The sequence below is a fragment of the Ananas comosus genome, linkage group 10 (assembly GCF_001540865.1).
Source record: "Ananas comosus cultivar F153 linkage group 10, ASM154086v1, whole genome shotgun sequence".
Classification (NCBI taxonomy): Eukaryota; Viridiplantae; Streptophyta; class Magnoliopsida; order Poales; family Bromeliaceae; genus Ananas; species Ananas comosus.
This window is the reverse complement of record NC_033630.1, coordinates 3,511,585-3,538,180: the sequence shown is the minus strand read 5'-3', so window position 1 is coordinate 3,538,180 and position 26,596 is coordinate 3,511,585. Positions and strand designations below refer to the sequence as shown.

The 26,596-nt window shown below is 33.5% G+C and overlaps 3 protein-coding genes across 3 annotated transcripts; 1 reads left to right on the top strand and 2 right to left on the bottom strand.

The window, feature by feature from the left end:
* Nucleotides 4,374–8,953, top strand: LOC109716803 (proline-rich receptor-like protein kinase PERK1). Its single transcript, XM_020242380.1, has 7 exons — nt 4,374–5,441; nt 6,041–6,127; nt 6,265–6,335; nt 7,360–7,436; nt 7,617–7,764; nt 7,986–8,147; nt 8,398–8,953. The coding sequence occupies exons 1-7, from the start codon at nt 5,048–5,050 to the stop codon at nt 8,701–8,703; spliced, it is 1,245 nt and encodes a 414-aa protein (XP_020097969.1). The 5' UTR covers nt 4,374–5,047; the 3' UTR covers nt 8,704–8,953.
* Nucleotides 12,450–19,024, bottom strand: LOC109716636 (proline-rich receptor-like protein kinase PERK7). The gene is made up of 8 exons (XM_020242171.1): nt 18,888–19,024; nt 18,674–18,789; nt 17,897–18,574; nt 17,534–17,620; nt 16,802–16,872; nt 16,246–16,325; nt 14,064–14,223; nt 12,450–12,515 (listed from the first exon to the last, which is right to left on the bottom strand). The coding sequence occupies exons 1-8, from the start codon at nt 19,022–19,024 to the stop codon at nt 12,450–12,452; spliced, it is 1,395 nt and encodes a 464-aa protein (XP_020097760.1).
* On the bottom strand, nt 21,460–22,071 carry LOC109716635 (NDR1/HIN1-like protein 10). Its single transcript, XM_020242170.1, has one exon. The coding sequence runs from the start codon at nt 22,069–22,071 to the stop codon at nt 21,460–21,462; it is 612 nt and encodes a 203-aa protein (XP_020097759.1).

Genomic DNA, 26,596 nt, shown 5'->3' with positions numbered 1-26,596 from the left:
TCTAATTCGTAAAAGAAAAAAATACAGTATTTTTTAAAGACATAACCAGTCTAATAATGAAAAATCACCAATCAACTCAAAATTGTTAATTGGTAAAAACAAATCCACCATATTTTAGAACTTTGGAGGGTATGCTCCGGAATAAAAATTTTGCATAAATAAATATGTAATTCTTAAATTTTATGAGCATATCTATGCATTTGTTCTTTCTCTGTAACAATACTTCATATTTCCTTTTGTGGTTCTAAGTTATTTTATATTTTAAAGCTTAGAGGAGGATTACAATGGTGCTAAAGCTGGATCCTGCTAATTTAAGCTAAGGTTTAATTAAATCCTTTTCTTAACAGTCACATCTCATTGTGTACAACTACTAAAAAACAGCTATTATCTCAGTTTTTTTTTTTTTTTTTTTTAAGATCCTTTCTTATTGGTTGTCCAACATTGATTAATTTTAATTATTAATTAGTGTCGGTGTTTCCTCTTTTCTTCAGAAACGGACAAAGAGCTGCTTTATTTTCAAATGTTCACACACTGGAGAGAAAAAACTACCTCATCACTTAGTCTTGTAACTGATCAAATAATTTAATCCAGTAAACAATAACTCTAACTAAAGGTGACAACTAATTAAATTGTATGTAATTATATATTAATTAGACCATACTTAGTCATGCTATTGAATTAATTATAGGTTTACTTATCGCTTGTATCCCGTTTAGTGGCACATGATTAACAACCACTGCTTAGCATAGCGGCTTTTACCGGGGAAGGTTACTCGGGGGTAGGTTCAAGCTTTCGCAAATGTATTTTAAAAAAAGGGTTAATTTCATACAAGTTCGTGCAAATATAATGAATTGTAAATATATTTCTATAAAATTCAACTTTTATATATTGTTCCTTTAAAAGTTTTAATATTTTCAAATATATCCTTTCTGTTAGAATCAGTTAGAAAAAATTAGTTAATTATAGGTAAAATATTTAATCCTAGTTAGTTAATGAGGTGAATTAATTTTTTTTACCCCTCTTCAATTAGCAGTTGAAATTTTTGAAAGGACATATTTATGATGGCAAAAATTTTTTTTCACTTATAAAATAAATAATGCTTTAACAGTAACAAACTAGAGGAGTATGTTTGAAAATTTTAGGACTTTTGAAGGAATAACATATAAAAAGTTGAACTTTATAAGAGTATATTTATAATTTACCATATTTGCAGGGATCTGTATGAAATTAACTTTTAAAAAAAACTAAAAATTACAAATCTCCCATTTCTCAAAAATATTAAGAAAAGGTTCCAAAAGAGTCTCGCAGTAAGAGAAGCTAGTCATACGTTGGTTAAATAATACGAAACAACAGTTTTTTCTATGAAAATTTAAATTTGCAAAGAATAAATTTTTTAATACTTATATTCAACAATTTTTCTCATGTATGAACTCAAGATATTTTGATAAACTTAACACATGAACTTAATGTCCGGATATTTTCAAATACGTCCTTACTGCTAGGATCCGTTAAAAAAAATTAGTTAATCATAAGTAAAATATTTAATCCTAGTTAGTTAATGAGGTGAATTGATCTTTTTACGCTTTTTTAATGAACAGTTGTGATTTTTGAAGGGACATATTTATGATGGCAAAAAAGTTATTTTATTTATAAAATAAATAGTATTTTAACGGTAACAAATCATAGGGACATATTTGAAAATATTATGCCTTTTATAGGAATAATATATAAAAATTAAACTTTATAGAAATATATTTGTAATTTACTATATTTATAGAAATCTGTATGAAATTAACCCTAAAAAATATACCAATCCAAAAGTATTCTCTCTGATTACTTTACGAAACATGTGAGTAACGGAGAACAAAAAAAAAAAGTAAACAATGTGATTGAATACTCATGATTGACCAGGTTTTACTGCAAATTTATTTTATTTATTTTAAACAATCTCATGACAAAATTAAGTGGAAAACACGTTAGTTTGATCGTGCTTATGTGAATGCTACATGCTTTTGCAAAATTAAGGAATGCTTGAGTAAGTGCCACAAAAATACATACGACTTATTCTCAGTATCAACTTATTTAATGGAGCTCAATATCTTAAATTATCTCACTTTCTACTAGTTAATTATGATTTTCTAAATAAGTTTAGTCCTTATNGGTACTATTGAGTTTTCGGCCATTGGATGAATAGATGTGCGGTTAGAATGATAGTGGTCCCCGGTTAAATTGATAGTGGTCTCCTAGGGTTGAGTTGGTGGTTGGTTTAATAGTATAATCTAATGGGTGGAAATGATCAAAGGGTAGATCTAACGGCAGAAAACTCAATAGTATTAAGGGCTTGGTACTATCGATAGTATAGTAGCCGGACTCTATATATGTATATATATATATATGGAAAATAAAGATAAATATTTGATTACACTTCTTATCTATCAAATGAGAATTTATATGTATATAAGCAGTTACCAAAATGAAAATGTAGTTGCATAATTGACAGCAAAGATAAACATTTAATTGCACTTATATACATATAAATTCTCATTTGATAGATAAGAAGTGTAATCAAATATTTATATGTATATAAGCAGTTACCAAAATGAAAATGTAGTTGCATAATTGACAGCAAAGATAAACATTTAATTGCACTTATATATCTATCAAATATTATAATTTTTTAAAAAAAACTATGAAAATAAAATATTCGTTCAGTATTTTTGGGCAGTTCTTGTATGACTGCTTTCAGAGTACATCTTATGTACTTTTGAAAGTATAGAGGCCTTCATATTTTTTTTTACTTATTTTCGATAATGCAGCATCTGATTCGACAATTAATTCCTTTAGACATAATCTATTCTATTAGAACTATTTAGAAATCAAATTTTAATAATTTTTAAAATTATTTACTAAGTGATTAAATGACCTCAAAAAATAATTATTTTAATATCTAATGTGATATGTGTGTAAGTTCGACGGTGTAGAATAATCCAAATTAGATAAAATTTTACTAAAAAATTTTACTTACCATAAAGGGAAAGATTAATGTTTCCGATTCAAAATTTAAGTCTTTTTATTATTATTTTTTATAAGATTTTTATTTTGAGCCGGTTTATTTTTAAACTACTTATATGTTAAGCAGACAAAATTAAAAATTATTTTTAAACTACTGTTTTTTACTTTTTTATAGATCACATCTAATAAGATTAATCGTTAAATTAAATATTTTATTATCAAAAATAATTTTAATGTATGAAAGTTTTTGTACTTTTGGGAAGTATAGTAGGTGAGCTCGTGATTTTCATTCTTAAAAGAGTTTTAGTAAGATCCAATCCAATGCACCGTGGAGCTGCAGGGTATTACCACCTAACAGCCAGCCAGCTCAGGAAGCAGCGACTTTCGGTTCGGTTTTTTCCCAACGGCCGTGGCAAAAGCGCGGGCGTCCCACCGTGTGGGCCCCACACCTTCCCTCTCCTCAGTCGTCACTCTTCGCCCCCCCCCCTCACCGTAGCTGTAACAAGATACTTAAATATATGTAAGAATAGGAGGATTATAAGATGTTATTACGGTACTGAATAAGTAGTTTCTTATTTAGTAGCACCTGCCCCGTTCGTTCCCAGTTCCCAGTTCCCAGTTCCCAGTTCCCACCCACGAGGACGCAGAACGAATCCCCATAAAACGAGAGAGACCAACTACTAGTATCTTCTTCTTCTTCTTCTTCTTCTTCTTCTTCTTCTTCTTCTTTCATTTTGCAACCGATCGAACTATACTCTACCCAGTTAAGAATGGATTGGAGAAGAAGATAGAGAGAGAGAGAGAGAGAGAGAAATTGCTGCTGTACGACGCTTATACTAAGCTTTAATGTGGTGTTGTTGCAAGTAAAAGAGGAGGAGATCAAAGAGGAGGAGGAGGACAAGTAGCCAAAAAAAGAACCGCCACACAATCATGTCGAACTCCACCTCTCCTCCCCAACGCCTCCCCGCCCCACGCTCTCTCCTCCCTCGCCCCTCCCCGGGTCGCCGACGCCCCCGCCGCCGCCGCCGCCCCATCCCCTCCCCCTCCGGCGACCCCCTCGGCGTCTTCTCCCCCTCCTCCGGCGACCCCATCGGCGTCTTCTTCCCCGCCCCCGGCGACCCCTTCGGCCTCGTCTCCCCCGCCCCCGGCCACCCCGTCGGCTTCTTCTCCCCCGCCTCCGGCCACCCCGTCGGCGTCTTCTCCCCCTCCGGCCACCCCGTCGGCGTCTCCTCCGCCTCCGGCGATCCCTTCGGCGGCGTCGCCGCCGCCCCCGGCGTACAAGGGTACGATCCGAAACCCTAATTACTAATACGAATTTTGGAAGTAGAATGCTTAGATCTGTTTGAACTTTTTCTGGGCTTTTGGGTATAATAATAATGTGGAAGGAATTAGAGTTGATCTTAATTTACTTATTCGATTGAAATTTGAAAGCAACGGTCATTTAGAAGAAGAGGCGTTCTCATGAAACGCACTTTGTGCAAACTTTTAAATATCAGAAAGTGACATCCAAGGTAGCAAGAGGGTTCATCTTCAAGGACTGGTTTGATAAAATTCTTATTTTTTCGGGTGTTTCCTTCTGCATTAGATTAGATGAGTATGGGGCCCAATTATACCACTGTTTTTATGAATCAACTCTCAAGTGCTAGTTTTACCAGGGCATAAATTGCGATCTTAGGTTGATGCAAATTCTCTCTCTATTTTTTGTAGAAATTTTAACATTTATGGCGGATATATATGGAAAGCCTTGTAGCAAAAATGTTAGATTGAAAGTTCAATAAACCTTTGTTTCTATCCAAACCAAGTTAATTGCATTGGCTTATCTTTTTCATAATAATTCTTTGTTGAATGTGAATGGCAAAATCACTATTGCTTCGGTTTGTTATTTCTCGTTTTTGTTTTTCATCCAATTTAATTGTCTCCAGATGACCCATATGGCGGCGGAAGGTACCAAAGCTGGCAAAACAATGGGGCCCCACCGGCCGATCACATCGTCAAAATTCCCCCAAATCCATCCCCTCCGCCTCCTCCTCCACCTATGTTTAACAGTGGGGGCTCCGGATCAAACTATTCCGGCGGTGAGCCGCTCCCCCCGCCATCCCCTGGTGTGGGCTTGGGCTTCTCGAAGAGCACTTTTACCTATGAGGAATTGCTGATGGCTACTAATGGCTTTTCTGATGCTAACCTCCTTGGTCAAGGCGGTTTTGGATACGTGCACAAAGGAATACTACCGAATGGTAAAGAGATCGCAGTTAAACAATTGAAGATTGGAAGTGGACAGGGCGAACGCGAATTCCAAGCAGAGGTTGAAATTATCAGCCGTGTCCACCATAAACATTTGGTTTCATTGGTCGGATATTGCATGTCCGGGGGCCAGAGGCTTCTTGTTTATGAGTTCGTTCCGAACAACACATTAGAGTTCCACCTGCATGGTAATTGTTACTCACCTTTTTCTTTGATTATCATGCCTTTTAATTTGGTTATGCACCTAAGTCATAGTGTTTCTTCAATCCTACCTCTACCTTCTTTTCTTTTTTCAGTCACACTATTCTGAGAATGAAGTAAATTAAATAGTATTCTTCTTTTCTAGTCTTTTGAATATACAAAAAGCGGCGAAAAAAGAATGTTTTAGGAGAAATTTGTATGTTTGAAGAGCAAAAAGTGTTGTCCATTTTTATCCTCTTGGCTTCTTTATTATCTAATTTATCGATATATGGTTGTGTTCGATATGGCTTGCTAAGTAAGAGCCCATGTGATAGAAGTATCTAAAATTCTATTTACCTCCTTGAATTGTTTTTGTTTATCTTTGAACTAACTCAAATATGATAATAAATACCAACTGGGCGCAGTTTCTCATATGAAGGCAATAGACGTGCCTTCAGGTTTTGAAGTTGACTAAAGGAACTCGCTGTAAATGATGAATGATTTGCCTGTACAGATTATTTGTTTAATTTAATTTTGTTCCCAACCCACCCTAATTATATATCTTCGATCATTTCATGAAGAATCTTTTTATTCCTCTTTTTTTCAGGGAAAGGTCGACCAACCATGGAATGGCCCGTTAGATTAAAGATTGCTTTGGGCGCTGCAAAGGGGCTGGCATATCTTCATGAGGATTGTTAGTTTATATCCTCAGCTATTGCTTTTTCTTTTCTTTTTCTTTTTTTTTTTTAAAACAAAGAGAGATTCCTTAGTTTTAAATCATGATTAAATGATGGCATGCATGTTCTCATTAAAATTTATTTTGATTGGCAGGCCATCCTAAAATTATTCATCGTGATATAAAGACAGCTAATATTCTTCTGGATTATAAATTTGAGGCTAAGGTAGGTCATGCCTCTTTACTAGTTTTTCCTCTTATTCTATTTTAAATATGATCTTATGTAAATTAGCTTCTATGCACATGCATCATCAAGAAGAACACATCATTTAGTACGCTCAGTATATTTTGTCCAGGTTCTTTTGTTAATATGCACCAACTTTTCTGAAATTGTTCGGTATACGAAAAGAGGCAGAAAATTTTGGAAGGAATTCAAATGAGTTGTATTACATTAATAGACCCATTAACTGGATCAACTCAGTACTGGTTTTTGGTTGGAATCGAGCTGTCCTATAGTATACCTGATCTGCATGAAATGTTTGAATCAAAGTCAACTGGACAGCTGTTGGGCTCAATTTTTTTGACTTTACCCTAATTAAATCTCATGAGGAAAATGCATTCATGCTATTGTGACAAAAAGTACTAACTATGCTGCAGTCATCTATGCTTGATAAGCGACTTTGACTGTCTCATCTTGTATAGTATAGCTGTAAGATTTTAATGGACAGAGGTGGAAATATTTGACTCTCTTCTTTGGGTTCAGGGTTTTGTCATGGGTCTTTGAGTTTGGACCTGTAATTGAATTTTCAGTAGATCTAGATTGTATCTACTAATTTCTATTGATCAGATAATCGGTTCTTCCCTTTTGGAAGTTTGAATAGACTGAATCTCTAAAGTAACTAGATTTATTAATCAGGTAACTAGCACTTCCATTTTTCAAATTTCCCTACCTGATTCTTTAATTAGTGACTAAACCGAGCTTGGAAATATTCCTATGCGATATTGTGGTGGACTAGATCTTCAATAAAATTTTCTGTATATGAAGTTATTAGAATGACGATTTTGTTTCGGTTGTGAGTATTTGGTAGAGCTCACTTCTAGAAAGGATCAACTAAATCTTAAGCATGCACTAGATGATCAAATGGTCGATCATAAATGTAATCGTAGACCTGCAAAACTGCTTGGGCCATTTATTCTTTGCAAAATATGTTAACATTGTTTCACCTTTATTAACTGGAGTCTGTTTGCAGGTAGCAGACTTTGGACTCGCAAAGTTTACTTCTGATAACAACACACATGTTTCCACCAGAGTAATGGGTACTTTTGGGTAAGCTGAATCTCTCATGCTTATAGTGTTGTCTTGTTTAGTTACATTACTTTGAATTAGATGATAGATTAATCATCTTTGCTAAATTATTTTGATGAAAATCTTAATGAACCCACTTTCAAAATATTATATTCTTAGAAGTTTAAAAATTGCTGATGGCTAGCTTAATCACAACTGTAGGTATCTGGCACCAGAATATGCATCTTCTGGCAAGCTCACAGATAGATCTGATGTCTTCTCTTTCGGAGTTATGCTTCTTGAGCTAATCACTGGACGACGACCGGTTGATTCAAGCCAATCATTTATGGATGATAGCTTGGTTGACTGGGTTAGTTTTTGCTTAATCCAACTTACCATAATTTTGTTAGTTTATAAGCCTCTCTTTATGATCCTTCAAACTTTTGCTCTTCTTTTCTAAAAAAGAGTGATAAAAAAACAAAGAACCTTTCCTTAAACTCTTGAGTTTCAGAATTAATAATACCAACAGATAATATCTGTGGTAGTTGTATTGTGTAAATTTAATGGAGGTAATCACACTTCCTGTTGCAGGCAAGACCTTTACTTACTCGAGCACTCGAAGATGGCAACTATGATGCCCTTCTTGATCAACGGTTGGGGAAGAACTTTAATGCTAATGAGATGGCACGCATGGTTGCCTGTGCTGCTGCTTGTGTGCGCCACTCTGCCAAGCGTCGGCCACGGATGAGCCAGGTATATGCCAACTTTTTATATATAATTTATATGTTGTCTCTGTGAATAAAACAGCATCTAGAGTCAATATCCTATACACTTATCTTGGATCAAGAGGATTTCCTTGATTTTCTTTGGTAGTTTTGCTCCCTACTTTTAAACGGTATCAACATTTTCTTGCAATTTAGCATTAAAATCTTCTGCTTTTATTTGTTGCACATGGTCCCCCTCTCCCCTTCTTTCCTTAACTATGTTATCTTAAACTGAGCAGATTGTCCGGGCTCTAGAAGGAGATGCATCTCTCGAGGATCTCAACGAAGGAGTCAGACCAGGCCACAGCCGATTCTTCGGTTCATACAGCGGTTCGGAGTACGACTCTGGGCAGTACAACGAGGATATGAAGAAGTTCCGGAAAATGGCGCTGACAAGTCAAGAGTACACGAGCAGCCAATTCAGTGTGCCGACCAGCGATTACGGTCAGAATCCGTCAGGGTCGAGCAACGAGAGCCAAGAAACACGGGAGATGGAGAAGGCGAAAGTGAGAAAGGATAGTTATAAATTCAGTGGGGGCTACTGATTTACTCCGGCGGTTTTTATCAATTGTAAATTTAGTCTTTGCATCGGAAAGGATTGACTTGAAAGTATACAGTTTTTTGTTTGATGTTTTTTTTTTTTATTTAAATGTGTATGTGCCTTCGATTTGCGATTTGCGATATAACCAACAGCAGACTAATTCTTTCTATTTGTTAATCAATAATTTGTCAATGACAGTGTTAGTTTTGTATGTGTTAGAGCTTCTTCAAGAAACAGAATTTCTCTTGTTGGAAGCTTTATTATAATGAATTTATCTTAAGCTTGTCTCTTAGTTTCTCCTTTATATGGTGGGACAATAATCTGAAATTTCCTTACATGGTTTTCTCTTGGACTTTTAGTTAGGCTTTCTCTTTAATCTATATTTCTTTTTTACCCTTTTGCCTCCAAATGTTTTAAATTTAAACCTCGTCGCGTGTGTGATTAACTCGCGCACAAATGTTTATTACTGACAAAATAGATACATATGAGCAGCAGTCATATCTTTCGGGTGAGCTTTGATCATGTGCGAAGCATCTATTCAGACTTGGAAGAACCAGTAGTTAGTTAACTTCCAATTTGTATGTTACTATAATTCTGGAGAATGGCAGGTCTGGGCCCTGCTATTCAGTTGGACAAAACTTTATTGGGGCCAATTTTCAGTGTGTGAATGTCAAATTCACTGTTATTTTATACCCCCCGTAAGGTTCCTGACTTTCTTTATTCTCTTTTAACGTTCTAAGTTATTTCAAATGTACTCCTTAGGGCCCCGTTTGGTTGGGGGGATAAGCGGGGATAACGAAAGTTATTCCCGCTATTCCGCCAAACGGGGTGAAATTTGGCCGGGATATTTTATCCCGGTCAAACCTTGCTATTCCCGGTTATCCCGGAATAGCAAGGGATTTGCTATTCCACCATTTTGGTGGAACAACACTATTCTGATCCTTAATTTCAAACTTAATTAAAATTATAAATTGAATTAAAACTAAATTATATAAATATAATATGTTGTATTATAATACATTATTTTTATTATAATATTATTAATTGTACTATATTAATACATATTATTTATATTTAAATATTATAATAAAATTCTTTTTATTAAATGAAGTTTAAGTAGAATTTAAAAAATATATTAAATTTATTATAATAAATAGTTTTATTAATTGTTCCCACCCTATTCTTATTTAAAAATTAAAAAAATTAAATTTTAATTTTAAAATTTATATATTATAATACATTATTTTATTATTATAAAATTATTAATTGTACTATATTAATAATTATTATTTATATTTAAATATTATAATAAATTTATAGTAAATTATATTTAAATATTATAATAAATTATTTTTATTAATTGTTCCACACCCTATCTTATTTTAAAAATTTATAAATTAAAAATTTATAATTTATAATCTCAAAATTAAAGTTTATAATTTAAATTTTAAATTTTAAATTTAAATTTTGATATTTTAACTTTGAAATTTAAAATTTGATATTTTATATTTTTTCAAATTTAAATTTGATCTTAAATTTAAAGTTTGAAATTTAAATTTAAAATTTTGAATTTAAAGTTTGAGATGTTAAATTTCAAATTTGAATTTCAAAGTTAAAATTTTTAAATTTAAAAAATATATATAAAATTTAAAATTTAAATTCAAATATAATAGAGGCATAATAATAATTATTTTTTATTCTATAAGCCCACTATCTTTCTCTATCCCATCTTACCTAATCAAACGCTAATTTTTTTATTTCAGGAATAACCAATTTCATACAAACGCAAAATTAATCTAATCCCGCTTTATACCGTCAATTTATACCTATCCTTAGAATAGTCACTTTTGCTTATCTCGAACAAACGATACCCGTGAGTTGATTCTGAAACAAACTATTATATCACTAGCAAAATTACTATTTTGTCTTTCAAATTTCAATTCTATGTGTCACTAGCGTTTTTTTTTTTATTTTGTCCTTAAGTTAGGGGAAAAAAGAAATATTTTGATTTTTTTTTTAAAATATACATTTCTACTATCATCAACAAATTTTCTTATTTGTTCTTAAGTTAGGGGCAAAGAAATGTTTTGACTTTTTTTAATTCTGGTAGAAATTAATCTGGTCTTAACCGAAATAACTTACGTATACTATCCGCAGTGATATTTTGAATTACGGAGAAATATACAAAGAGTAATTTTGAATAAAAAGAATTAGAGGTAAAAAGTTTTAAGGGGTATATAGACAATTATATCGCCATCTTTTTATGTAGTCATGGACACCAACAAGCTGACACAGAAAACTATTTTTGTTCCATTTGGCAGTTATTTAATATCCTCATCTTGCAGCTGGATATCCTAAATCAAAAAAAAAAAAAAAATCTTCTAAAAAACAAGTAATAAATTAATAAGGGATAATTTTATACAGCTCACTGTAAATATATCAAATAGCAGATATATCTCTGTAAAGTTCATGTTTTTAAATTTATCCCTTCAAAGTCCAATGATGTTCATATTTGCCATTTGGTTTATTACCGTTAGCTTATTATTTATTTTTTAACAGAAGATAAGTGAAATGTCAATTTTGCTATTAGAAATATGCCTCTTCAAAAGTCTCAACTATTAGAATCATACAAAAATGTCCTCCCAAAATTTTTCAATGATTATCTTCTTCCTCTGTAAATACTAATCCAATCCACCATTATTGTAAACTTCTTCTCTATCTCTTCTCTCACTCATTTTCTCTTTTACCTATCTAATATTGATTCCCTCTCGCTTGACATGGGCAAAACAACATACATTGTTAATGAACGTGGACGAAGAAACCCTAGTTACGAATTCGAAACTAGGATAAAAGAGAGAGAGGAAGAAGAAAAGGAAAAGCCGAAACTAGAGGAAGAACAGTTTCCATTGTTAGGGTTTTGATCAAAAAAGGATTTTGATTAAAAAAAGAAAGTATAATATCAGAGGGATAAAAAGATCAATTACCTCACTCGCTAATCAAAGTTAAGTATTTTATCTATAGGTAGCTACAATTTTCTAACAGGCACTGATACATTTGAAACTATTAGAAACTTTTGAGGGATAAATCTAAAAATTCAAACTTCATAGAAATATATCTACTATTTTATATATTTATAGAGAGTTATATGAAATTATCCGATTAAATAAATTACTCCGGAATAGGGCGATCTTCAGGACGTCTCAGTACGACCCAACAGTAGGTACTTACAAGATCAATCAGTTGACGGACCTGTGGATGAAACTTTCGCCTGACTGACTCAACTGTAGCTGACCCCACCCTTTTTTTTCTTTTTTTTTTTTTTTTTTTTTTTTTTTTTTTTTTGCGTCTTCTCGTCACGTGCCGAGGCCTTGTTGCCTCACCCATATAGCTTAATTCACGTTCTTATTGAATGAAGCGGGTAGCATGCTACCTTTCTCTCAAAAAAAAAAAATAATTACTCCTAACTGTTATGCTGTGTAGGCCATTTCATTTTGTAGTGCTATACTGAAAAAGAAAAAGACATATGTTTGTTTTCTCTCTCTCCCTCTTTTCTCTCTCTACACACAAAATCCGCATTCATTTTAATCAATTATCAATATAGAATTGAGAACTCATACAATATGATCACCTTAGAAATCGTATCCACACGTAAAATAGGACCACAAATTATAATTTTTTACCTTCGAATATCCATCCGTATTTTATGAAATTTTGGCAATAAGCAATCTATATTTACCTTTAATGCTTGTTTTAAGCTTCTCGATCTTCGTGCCTGAGAGTATCTGGAGATGCCAACCCTCCTAAAACTAGGACAACCTGCTCAAATATAACACTACTGTGTCACCAACATCCTAAAATGATATGCCAAAAATAATAAACAAAAAAAAGGGTTAATTTGCCAAAAACATCAAAAAGGGTTAATTTGTCAAAAACATCAAACCATTATTTTGTCAACAATAGTTATAGATATAGATCGTAAGCGCTAACCAATAATTTTAAAAAGATGCATGTGTTGATAAAAAGGACGCACTCATCACTCTATCATCTTATTACTTAGGGCCCCGTGATCTTATATATATATAGCTAAGCTGGAATACTATCGGTAGCAAACGAGCTCCGTTGCTATTCATTTATTTTCGATAATAGAGCCTCCAAATCGACAATCGATACCATTGAAAATGATCTATACCACTTGAAGTATGTAGAAATCAAATTTCATACTTTTTCGATATTGTTCTCTTGTTCATCAAGTGGACGTAAAAATTAACGACTGAAGCATAGAGTAGAGCTACTATGCTATCGGAAGTATAGAGTATCTGGTGCTTCTGAATTTTTGGCTTTTAGATCAACCCCTTTAATCATTTTTAACCTTTGAATTAATACTATTACCTTGTGGGGACCACTCAACCCTANTCCCACATCGGATGGGATATTGATTCCGATCAGTTTATATGAGACCTACATGCTAGTAATAATAATTGGGCTTAAGCATTTTGGGCAGGTGGTTGGGCCCAACGAGTTATTGTTGCTAGCGGGTTGGGTCGTTGCTTATATATATATATATATATATAGTTGAGCTATGATACTTTTACAAGTATCATCATCATGGTGCTATTAGGTTTTAAGCCATTGGATCTACTTTTTGATTATTAATAGTCCTTGGATTAAACACTATTCCACCTACCACCACCTACCACCATCATCTCAACCTCACATCTCTCCATCCAAGGGCTAAAAACACACAAGTATCACTCTCATGATGCTTTTACAAGTATTCTAGCCCTACTATATATATATATATATATCCAACCGCAAATCTTTTTCTATCCCCAATTTTTTTCTTTTTTTCTATCACCTTATTATTTAGGGTCCATAATCTTTATATACCAAATTGTAATTCCTTTTCTATTATACTTAATGTAATGACCCAATTTACTATCAATAATAATTTCTTGAATTTCTGATTTTTATATACGCCATCGTAATTTCTTTTTTATTCAATATGAAACTATTGGGGCGTTACAATCTTATAATTAAATTGATGTAAAACAGAAGATCGGATATCAACATGTTGATAACGGATTAGAAGTATTTAATAAGAAGAAGGGAAACTTCAATTTGTCCATTGGTAGATTGGCATTTTTCATGTATTTGCCACTATCTGTGACTTAAAAATCTGCACTTTAGAATTAATAAGATTGTGCCATGTAATATTTTACCATCCTATAATCTACACTTTACACCTATGTGGTTCGCAGAAAATAGCACTACACTATCATATTTAACTCTTAGGTACTTATAGTGAACCGGAAAGAAAATCATAAGATTGTTAAGTGTAATTTTTTAAGACAAATGAATATTTACTTGAGTCATAGGTGGCCGATATTGTGGCGACCATCGCACGCAAGCAGACGCACATGCGACCATCCGCCGCATCTCGCCGCGATCGTAGTTGTTCTCCAGCCTCGGATCGACAAGCGCATCGTAGTTGCCATCGTCGAGCAATGCTTCTGCGAGCGGCAACCTGGCCTGCAACAAAATTTTGCAATTTTCCTCTAGAAGAGAAATGGTATGTTCTACTGGGTAAAAATGTAAAGAGGTTACCTTAATTGCATGTAGTGTATCTTAAGTAGAACAAATATCTAAAATTCAAAGATTATTTTTTAGAAAATAAATTAGAAAAAAAAATTGATTTTACTATCTAATCTATGATCCTTTTGACTTCTTAAAAATTATTTAAAAAGGTTTGTCAAATCTTAATGGAATTTTGTAGTACACTTCGCTGAAAAATGATTTCTTGGATATTCTATCAAGTTAACGGAACATTGTACAGACCAGGTAAAAAAAAAAAAAAATAAAAGTGTTGGTAATTAAATCTTGATTGAAACATACTAAATTAGCGGTTTTAGAAGATTTTATAGAGTCCGGCTATAATACTATTAATAGCACCAAGCACTTAGTTCATCCAAGAGCCAAATAATTAATAGCATAAATAATTAACTTGGTGCTATTAATAGTATTCTAACCCAGTGCAGATTTTATATTGTAATTTATATTTTTTAAATTCAATTTCTAATTTGAAAATATGACATCAATACATTTTTTACCTAATATTTATATNTTTTCATCATCATCATCATCAACTATTTAGCTGGTGAGGAACAAATACTAACAATTAATAGCCAATAGGATCGAATATTCGAGGGAAAACTCCAGCGCTCTCGTAATTTAGCAAACTTTTAGTTAATTGTCATCTTGTAGTCTGAAAAGTTTTATACATCATGCTATCGTGTAGTTTCGCACGTGGTCGATCGTTTCACCATAAAGATTTGTCACTAAAACGCATAAAAAATTAGAATTGAAGTATAAATCACATGATAATAAAATGCTATATTTTACGGACTGAAGAATGATAAAAAATATTTTACTGGCTAGCTTATAGCTTAAACTTATCCCCCTTTGATACCCGGCCTGTTTAACAACATGTTAATTTCTTAGATGATACCTGCTTCTTTTATTTTATTTAAAAATAAATTTAGCTGGAAATGTGAATCAGCTAGGATTAATTCGAACTTGGGTCTCAGGTATCAACCGCCAAACTCTTTGCCACTTGCTCTAGGGACGGTCGGTCTAGACACCTAATATTAGTCCGAAATTCAAGTGAAAGAAAATGGAGGGTTACTTAAAAATATTAAAAAATTATGTTTACATAGATATACAGGCACGTACGTACAACATGCATGTAATACTACTGCTTCGTCGTCATCTTTGAGTTATTCGATCGGAATACAAGCAAGACGGTGACACAACCAAAACATAAGAAAATTTTTTAAAAAGGGGCATCTATTTATTTTTGAAAAATAGATATTTTGTCGATTCCGTTCGGTTCGGTTCGGTTCGGTTCGCTAAATCGGTAAGGATAGTTAGATGGAGCGGGCGCGAGTATATATATATATATATATATAGAGTAGGGCTAGAATACTTTTACAAGTATCACCCAAGTGATACTTGTGTGTTTTTAGCCCTTGGATGGAGAGATGTGAGGTTGAGATGATGGTGGTAGGTGGTGGTAGGTGGAATAGTGTTTGATCCAAGAACTATTAGTAATCAAAAAGTAGATCCAATGGCTAAAAACGTGATAGCAACATGGGGATGATACTTGTAAAAGTATCCTAGATCAACTATATATATATATATATATCTAGTTTAGAAGTGCACACCTAGCAATTGCTTTATGTCAATTAAGTAAAAAATATACAAAATCACTTTCAAAGTACGTATGGCAGAGATCTAGTCAAATTGATGCAATTTTCAGCTACAAACAACCAAGCAAAAAAAATTTGCATTTGTAGTATGCATCGACAGCTGTGTTGTAGTGCACTGAACTTCTCAGCAAGTGCTCGCTAATTAGTAGCCCTGATCAACCGCCCAAACTCTCATAGAGCACAAATTTTAAAGCAATTGTAACTCTAAAACATCATATGATGACAATTAACTAAAGCCAAAAAAAAAAAAACAAAAAACAAAAAAAAACAAAAAACATTACCCATGGGTTCCCAATATGTATGTTGCATAAATATGGGTGTCACCCGCTGGAAGAAATTTTGCAAGCCCAAAATCAGCTACCTGTCCAAAAACCCCATATAAATAAAAGATTAATTTCAGATTTCTAGGGCAACAAGAGCAAATGTGGTGTCATGCATGTATAAAACATTAGCATTTGTATATAATAGGAAAAAAAAAAAAAAAAAAAAAGCAAATTAAGATGATTATAGATCAGGGTATAAACTAAAATATATAAGCTTCCTATCAGTAAATAATAGAATTGCACAAAAATATTTTATCACTTGCTTTTCATAAAATAACCGATAAAGCGCTAGTGTATATGTATATATATATATATATTTTCTGTACTAAATCATTAATTTATTGACGCATGATAGTCGTTAAAATTTAAAGTAGGTACATATGAATGAGTAATAACACATAAAGTGTTATAATTTTAACCTCGCGCAGAAGAGTAAAATATCGTCTGAGCTTTAATTAATTAATTAAATCAAGAGAAATTTTTATTTTTGATTTTTTGCCATAAAGAAACACACCTTGGCATCAAATGAATTATCTATAAGAATATTGGCTGCTTTAATATCCCGATGAACAATCCTGGGCTGGCCTACAAATTTTTTAAAAAAAAAGAAAAAGAAAATCAAGAAGGCTTCTTTAGCTATGTATATATAATAATAATTGGGTTAATTGCATGCAGTTCACTGTAAACGTATTGAATGACAGATATATTCCGACAAAGTTTAACTTTTTATTTTTATTTCTATAAAAGCCCTAACGTTTTCAAATATACCTGTTAAGATTCGTTAGAAAAATATAGTTAAGTATGAGTAAAATACTTAACCCTGGTTAGTGAATGAGTTAAATTGATATTTTTACCCCTCTTATATTATCAAGTAAAATATTTTTTGGGGGAACATTTATGCATAATTCTAACATAGAGAAATATTTATAAGAGCAAAAGTATCATTTCAATTATCTGCTGTTAAAAAATAGGAGAGAAATATTTGTAAGAGTAAAAGTATTATTTTAATTATCTGCTATTAAAAAATAACAGTGCTCTAACGATAACAAACCAGAGGGCAAATATGAATATCATTAAACTTTTGTAAGGGATAAAATTAAAAAAATAAACTTTGTAGGAATATACCTACTATTCGATATGTTTACAAAATGCAATTAACCGTAATAATATGGTTGGTTAAAAGTTACAACTATAACTCTATTTACAAAAAGATATATTAGAGGATATAGAAAAGAGGGACTCTCACACTCCTCGTGCAAATAAGCAAGCCCTCTTGCAGCTCCAAGAGATATTTTTAGCCTTGTAGGCCAATCCAGGACATGTTGATTTTCCCCTGCATATAACATTGTTTATTGTGAAATTTTAATATATATAGAAAACTCTTCATATATATTATGCTTCCAAAAGTAGCATTTGGTGATATATATGCTTTGATGTTAGTTTTCTTTTTCTTTTTTCTTTTTATGGTAAACTTTGATTTGCATTAATTATGTGGTTTAGGCTATTTGCACTTAACATTTTGAGTTAAAAGAATAGTAATTAATAAGACTAGTTAGTAAATCTTAGTCATAGAACAAGAACACGGCGAAGATCGGTGTTTGGTATATACCATGCAAATGGAACTCCAGCGTCTTATTCGGAACATACTCACAAACAAGTGCTCTCTTTCCCTTGGTGGTGTAGCATCCGATCAACTGCACCAGGTGGCGATGATTTACGCGGCCGAGGACGCTGACCTCCGCCGCGAATTCGCGCTCCCCCCACTTGCTATCGGGGATCTTCAATTGCTTGACCGCGACTTCTCTGCCGTCTGCTAGAGTGCCCTTATGCACAGACGCCATGCCGCCCTCGCCGAGGAAATTTTCGTCAGAGAATTTGCCCGTCGCCTTCACCAAGTCTCCGTACGTGAATCCATTATGCGAGATTCCAACTGTGATAGCAGGCGGCGGAGTAGCTAACGGCACTGGTGGTGCTGACGGCGCCGTCAGCGGCGGCATGTCGATGACGACATTCTCCTTACTAGCAGGAGTAATTGTCGCTGCGCGATACTCATTTGTTGGTGTAGGTGCGGATGTTTGTGCTGGGGTACGATTCGTCGTCGGTGCAGGTCGCGGAGCCACAGGTGTATTATTTGCTGAAGGAACACTTCTCTGCTGTCTCGTCGTGCTGTTGCTGCGATTTTCTGTCGGTCTTTGAGTGGACCGCGGAGTTACTGCATTCCGATTTCTTGACTCCTGCGAGGAAGTCCGCTGTGCACGAGCATTTCGGTTGTTCGATTCATCGTTACCTGTATATATGATAATAATCATTATCATCATTTTTAACGAGTGACATTCAATTTGCTTAGATAGAAAACGGTGTAAAATACTATCTAATGAGTACTTACAAGCCTGTCCACATACAGTCAAGTCGTAGAGTTTCCATGCAACCTTGTCAAGAAAATCGCTAACATACATAAAACCCTTCGCGACGCCCTCGACGCAGATGCAGGATAGGAATAACCTACACAAAACATCGAAATCGATCAAGAATGGTACTGCACGCCCAAAGAATGCAACTTTTCGTGATCAGATCAAAATTGTAGCACTCTTCTTCCGTACCCGACGAGCGTAAAAACCAGAGAGACGATTAGGATTGCTAAAACGATCGGAAGGAGGACGCCGAGGCTCAGTACTATCCATAGTAAGCCCACCGGTATCGCCAGTACGAACGCGCAACAGTCGCTGCAAGATGGCATTTGCGCTTACCTGGAAATTAACACCGCAAAAATGCGTCTGTCGACGAAGATCTTGTCTTATTAACTAACCAAAAAAGAAAGGAAAAAAAAGCTAAAAAACAATTAATGGGAGATTAGTGCAGGTCAAGTTGTTAGGAGAATAAGAACAAGAAGAAGAGAACCTGCAGAAGCTCTTTGTTTTCAGCTTCATCTCATGTTATAAAAATTGCACTTTGGCCGGCTTTGTTATTTTATTTACGAGCAATGCTAAATTTCTTGCTGTTTCTGTCGCTTTCTGTATCGATCAACTGAAGAAACTAACTCGCACTTACGGTGTTAAGTGATTACATGTGAATTAATTGCTTCTCTCAATCTAACTTGCAGTGAATTGTCAATGAAGCTAGCTTCATTAGGGGTACGTTTGTTTCAACGAAATTGGACTTTGGCTTGAAGTAGACTTTGGATTGAAATAGAGTTCAGTGATAACTACTTCTTTCCCGTTGTTGGTTTCGTAATTATGTAAGTGAAGTTCCATTAGTTCTGCTGTCTATTTGGTAGGAAGTGTATGCTGTAAAACTATAGTTTATATATAAATAATAAATATTTAATAAATAAAGATAATAAAATTATATTTTTATATAATTAAATTTTAATTTAAAATAATTAAATTATTTTTTTATACAAAAATTATAGTAATACAATAATAAAATTAAACAGTAAAAACATATTAATAGTTAATTAAAGCTGGGGCTACTATACTCTTATGAATATAGAATCTCTTATACTCATAAATTTTTAACCGTTGATTGATGGGATGTGTGGTTAGGATGATGGTGGTCCACAGTTAAAATGATAGTGGTCTCTAAGGATTGAGTGGGTAGTTAATTGAATAGTATGATCTAACCGGTGGAAATAATCAATGAAATAAATCTAAGGGCCGAAAACTTTTGAGTATAAGAGAGCCAATACTCATAAAAATATAGTAGCCGAACTCCTTAATTAATTATTTTTTATTATATTTTAATTGTACAAATTAAATAAAAAAAATATTAAAACTTAACTAATTAATTTTTATTATATTTTAAATATACCAATTAAATAAAAGAATAATTAGTAATATAATAAAAAAAATTAAATATAATTATCTTTACCTATTATATTATTTTATTATTTTCTTTTACCTCTCTTCAACGTAATTGACTTTGGCCCACGATAAGCCGAAGTCAATTACGCCGTTTGAGGTTAACTCGAGTTCCGACCGTAACTTTTTTACGGCGAACCAAACAACGAAAATAACTGTTTACGACGAAAATAACTTTCCCACTCTCCACTTCTACTCGACTTCCACCCAAGCAAACATGCCCTAACTGTAAGTGAAATTGCCATGCAACAAGGTTTGGTGTTTGTGCTTCAAACATTATTTGGTATTGATGCTATGATTTTCATTGTAGTTAACGGAATTTTTTATGGTTGGAACTTAGATTAAAAGAAATACTGAATTTAGACTAGAAATTTGAATATAAAAAAAAAATAATTAGGAAAATGGTTGCAAATTTGCTTACAAAACATATAATAAATAAAATGATTAATATTGTAATTAAATCATCTCGCATGTGAGATATATATATACTGGTGGTTCGTCGGCACTAAAAAAGGAGACAATCAATTCACTTTATCATCTTATAATTTAAATTTTTTATTTTATTATTCGATAATTGTATTTTTGTTTTATTGTAAAATGTTATTATCAAATGGGACACAAAATTACTACATATAACTTACAAAATACTGGAAGATAAAGTTTTACAAACCACAAGATGGTAAATACATCATGCATTGTTCAATCTTACAATTTACACTTTACGAGTATATCCTACATATGTTTCATAAAATAATGACAAATTAGTATTCTATTCAGGGGCATATCCTTGATGACAAAACTAATTAAAATAAGAATATCAAACTAAAATATTATTAGAAAATAAAAAAAAATCATAATCCACAAAAAACTTATTAAATTTTGTCCGAAAGTTTACCCACAGAAAAGCTTATTTAGAATAACATCAGAAGTCGGATGAGACTTTGGGAGGAGCATCTTTTTAGTAGGAGATACAGATCGTAGTCTAGCGTATTTCAATATGGTTTTGCCCGTACGTCTTAGCTTATTTATGTTTATTTTTCGGTCCCGTGTTCGGTTCGGTTCGATTAGTTTCCGTGTATCTTACTTAGTTCGTATTTTTTTATTCTTGTCGTAGTTTCTCCTTGTTAATTTTATATTTTTCATTTGTTTATTTTTTTCTGAGGAGTCTCTGTTGCCTCATTATTGTAGCTGAGTTCATGTTCCATGTGAACAAAGCGATCTATATCTCAAAAAAAAAAAAAAAATTGTTTTTTTACGTACCCAATATATTGATTATAGAGGGTACTCTTGACTTAAATACATAATATATATGAAATTAACCGAAGAAACCAGCTGGTTTTGCTTTCACGTCACATTTCACTCTCTTAAACGTGTTATCAGTACTAGATTGAGTCACCGCGAGCGCACTCATCGGGCATTTCACCTCGAACCTGCAGTGCTCCCTGTGCCTTTGGTACCGCACGAGCGCGCTGATCTGCACCTCCAAACCAAAAACACTCGTCTCGTTGCCTCCCAACGACCCACCGTCGGCGACGTCGGCGATGACGGCAGCGTCCCCCGCCAAGTGGGGCACGATCGAGCTACCCTCGATCACCGGACGCAGCACCGTCGCGCCCCTCGGGCGCTGGTAGAAGCTCGGGAACGTCGTCGTCGCGAAGACCTGGCCGTCGAACAAGTAACTGGCCTCCAGCGAGTCGTAGTAGATGCCGATGTTCAGGTTCGGGTTGCGGATTTTGACTGCGACGGTGAAGTCGTAGGAGATCGATATCGGCGAGGAGGTGACGGAGAAACGTGAGAGTGCGGCGTCTTCGATCGAAACACGGAATGTGTGAAAAGCACCTAGTAGAAGTACTAGTGTCAAAATGATGCCGACGACGAAAATTCCGAATTTAAGTATGCAGCAAATCTCGTCGCGCTCTTTCGACATGCTTGAGGAGCTACGTACGCAGATGCTAGAGAGATAGTTGTGAACTTGTGATAAGAGGTTGTTTTTTATAGGGGTATTTAATGAAGTTTCCAATGGCAAAAGTAGAAACAATTTATATATATATATATATATATATATATATATATATATATGATGGCAAAATAGAAACAATATATATACAATGGATTTATTCTGGGGATGCAAATGGGGTGGATGTGAGGGCGGAGGCTTCGACTACTAAAATTCCGTCCCGTCTCCCACTCTAAATTTGTAATGGGATAACAAATCTATACCTTAACATTATTTCCCCTAATCTTACCACGTGGCAGCCTATCTTTCACTCTCACTTGTCCCTCTTTTGAACCAAATGGCTAAGCGGTCTCTTCGGCTTTCCTTCCCTGTAACGTCTATCTTTTCGGCTTCCCATCTTATTAATTTTTTTTCATAACGTATGTCTTTTCAACTTCCCATCTCATAATTACTTTTTTGTAACGTCGCTACTTCGACTTCCCTCTAATTAGTTTCTATTTTCTAAGAATCGTTACCCGAGAAGCCTGTGGGTACGGCAAATGGCGTTCTCGACAACAACCTCGCCTACTACGTCCGCTCCCCTCAAGCCCGCAAGCGCACCGCCCTCGCTCTCACCTTCAACGTCGAGTGAGTCGAACTCTAACCCTAGCCTCGAACCTTTCTCCCTCCATGTCGACCACTTATATTTGTAATGTATAGGACTTGCTGAAAAAGGGTTGAAGGCGTTATGATATTTCACGAAAGTATCGGTGTTAGTAGAGAATGCCCTAAATGAAGATACAAAGCGGTCTGATTTCTATGTAACACATTTTTTTCTCCTATAATTTTTTTTTTCTTTCGTTATTTTTTATTAAATTATAATTTTATTCTAAAAGTTTTAAAATATTTTTTATATTATTAAATTTAATCAAATATGATTATATCCGCCGCATCGCGCGGGTTCCTATACTAGTATATTTTATAATCCATTCCGCCTATTAACCTGTCCATTGTCGGCACCCCCAATCCGTCCCGCCAACTAATATTTTTTATAAAATTATAATATTGTTAATATTTTGTAAAATATAAATTAATAATTTTTAATAATATTATATATATAATTAACAACATCAATTATAAAAAATAAAAATATCAATCATAATTCGAAGTAAAATTAAAAAGTTTCGAATACATGAGAAATGAGAGTAATAATTTATTTGTATTTTAGATTTTTTTATAACTACATTATTTTTTAGGAATATTTTTAAAAATATAAATAATTTTTTAGGCGAATTCGGGACGGATCATTACGGGGCGGATTCGAGGGGATTCTAGGTGGGTCAAAATTTCTCCCGTTTTCTGCTCCGAATCCGTTTCAGATCATAAAAATTACTTCATTTTCCGTCCCGAATTCATTTATTTTCTCTCGTTTACTACCCCATTTAGGGCAGATTAGGGCGGAAGCTCCATCGACCCGGATCGGTTTTGCAACCCTAGTTTATCCGGAGCATAATGTTACATTGAGAAATAATTATAACCAATGTTTTAAAAATAAAATGTTATCCTTGTCAGTGATCATCAACTACTGGTTGAATCAACAATATAACACGTTATAAATATTTACTTATTATTTTAATTTTATTATATATAAATAATATATATATTATATATTATTTTAGGAGTCTAGCTATTGTATTTTAAAAGTACAAAGCACTTAGGTATCGTTTGGTTCGAGGATAAGCAAAAAGTGACTATTACAGGGATAGGTATAAATTGAGGTATAAGCGGGGATTAGATTAATTTTGCGTTTGGATGAAAATTGGGTTATTCCTGGGAATAAAAAAAATAGCGTTTGTAGCGTTTGGTTAGGTAAGATGGAATAAAAAAGATAGTAGATTTTATAAATAAAAAATAATTATATTATTCTCTTATTATATTTAAATTTAAATTTTTAAATTTTTAAATATATATTTTTAAATTTAAAATTTTAATTTGGAAATATGAAATTTTGAAATTTAAAATCTCAAATTTTAAATTCAAAATTTTAAATTTTAAATNAGATCATTACTGGACGGATTCAGGAGAATTCGGGGCGGGTCAAAATTTCTCCCGTTTTCTGCTCCGAATTCGTTTCGGATTATAAAAATTACCTCATTCTCCGTCCCGAATTCATTTAGTTTCTCCTGTTTACTGCCCATTTGGGGCAGAATAGGGCGGAAGCTCCGTCGACCCGGATCGATTTGCAACCCTAGTTTATCCGGAGCATAATGTTACATTGAGAAATAATTATAACCAATGTTTTAAAAATAAAATAAAATGTTATACTTGTCAGTGATCATCAACTACTGGTTGAATCAATAATATAACACNTTAAATATAATTTATTATAAATTTTATTATAATATTTAAATATAAATAATATGTATTAATATAGTACAATTAATAATTTTATAATAAAATAATGTATTATAATATATAACATATTATATTTATATAATTTAGTTTTAATTCAATTTATAATTTTAATTAAGTTTGAAATTAAGCATTGGAATAGTGCTATTCTACCAAAATGGTGGAATAGCAAATCCCTTGCTATTCCGGGATAACCGGGAATAGCAAGGTTTGACCGGGATAAAATATCCCGGCCAAATTTCATCCCGTTTGGCGGAATAGCGGGGATAACTTTTGTTATCCCCGCTTATCCCCCCAACCAAACGGGGCCTTAATGTTTGTAAGTTTTTCACTATTAAATTTCTATCTTTGACTAATTCCATCTTTTAAATTATGTTACTACACCAACTACTCTCTCAATCTTCGGAAACTATTATTATCCTTACACTATAAATTTTCATCCAAATATCGAAAATTTACAAATACCAATGACTTGACACTTTTAAAAATATAGGAGCTTCATTAATTTTTCTAGTATTATATTTAATTATAAAATACCGGTTTCTAGGCCAAATTATGTAGAGGTAAGTTTTCAAGTTATACTTATAAAACTAATCTGTGCTAACAAAAAATTTTATTTTGAGACATTACATTTTAATAATGACTTAACCAAAAATTCAACTGATTTGATTAAAATTGGATCGGTTCACCAGTTCGATGGTTGAATAATCGATTCGAACTGTTCAAAACGTTTTTTTGAACTTATCCAATTTAAAAGATTGAATCGATTTGTTTTATAAACTGAGTCACCGCCGGACGGTTGAATCGGCATGTCCGATCTTGTTTTTAAGTCATTGATTATAGTATTCAGCAGCAATTGTGGACGTCGTTTTCTTTGGACGTGTAAACTGAGGAGCTTCGTGCAAACTACGGTGCTTTGATAAGGATGTTCGGATCTTTTGAAAAATCGTAAAAAATTATTTTTTAGAAAAAAAATTTTGATGGAAAATAGTTTTATACTTCTTATTTTTGAGAAAGAGGAAAAGAAAATATATAAGTTTTTTTAAGTAAATAGCAATTGTTTTTTTTTTTTTTTTTTTTTTGCTCAAAATTTATTTTCTATAATATTTTTGGGAGAACCTTATTTGGGAGAACCTTTTGGAGAGTCTCAGGTAATTTGGGCTCGGGCTCGGCCCGGTTAGGCCCGGTTCGGCCCAGCATGGCCCGGTCCGACCCGGCCCATTATTAGGTTCATTGTTCATCTCGCTCCCCCTTCCCCTGTCGCAGAAGCGGAGAGGACGACCCAAGTAGGGAGCGCAACAATATTGTCTAGGGTTTCGTCGATGAAGAGGAGCTCGAATTCCTCTTAGGACTCCTCCGAGGCCCCTTGGATCGCTCCACTGGCGAGGGAGCGAAGCACGTGGGCGATGAAGATGGCGAAGCTGGTGCCACGGTACGGCTTCATCCTCCTCATCCTCCTCATCTCTCCCAGATTCTCCCCCCGATCTGAGGAATCTCCGATCATTTCCATGTTGGTTTTTTTTTTTCCCCATCTTTGGTTGTTTTATGAATAATTCGTTGTTATCTTTGACGATTCTGGTGAAATTGTTGTTAATTTTGGGTAGATTTGTGGATTTGGTCGTGTTTTTGAATTGATAAATATGTGATAATCATGTAATTCTTTTGTGTATATTTTGGTTGTTTTTAGTAACTACCTTCTCTACGTGATAAGGGAATTATTAATATCCATTAATGCTGTGTTGTTCTCTGCACCTTTCTCAGAAATTTACTTCTTTTATATTTTTTGAGTAATTTTTCTGCGTTACATTTGGTTTATGTATTAAGACATAAAAATCTTAGTACCAGATAAGACAATTGCTACCAAACCAAAAAAAAAAAGAAGAAGGTACTTTCCGTATTTCTTATATCAAAAATAAATTATTGCTAGCCCTACTATATCCAAACATCTCATACTAAATACAATGTGCGAAAATCAAATGGATATTTGCTCTAAATTATAAAAGCTGATATTATATCATATAATGTTACAAAAAAAACAAAAGAAAATTCATATTTATAAGCACCTGAAACAGGTTATAAGGCGAGGGCACCCAATATATCCAAA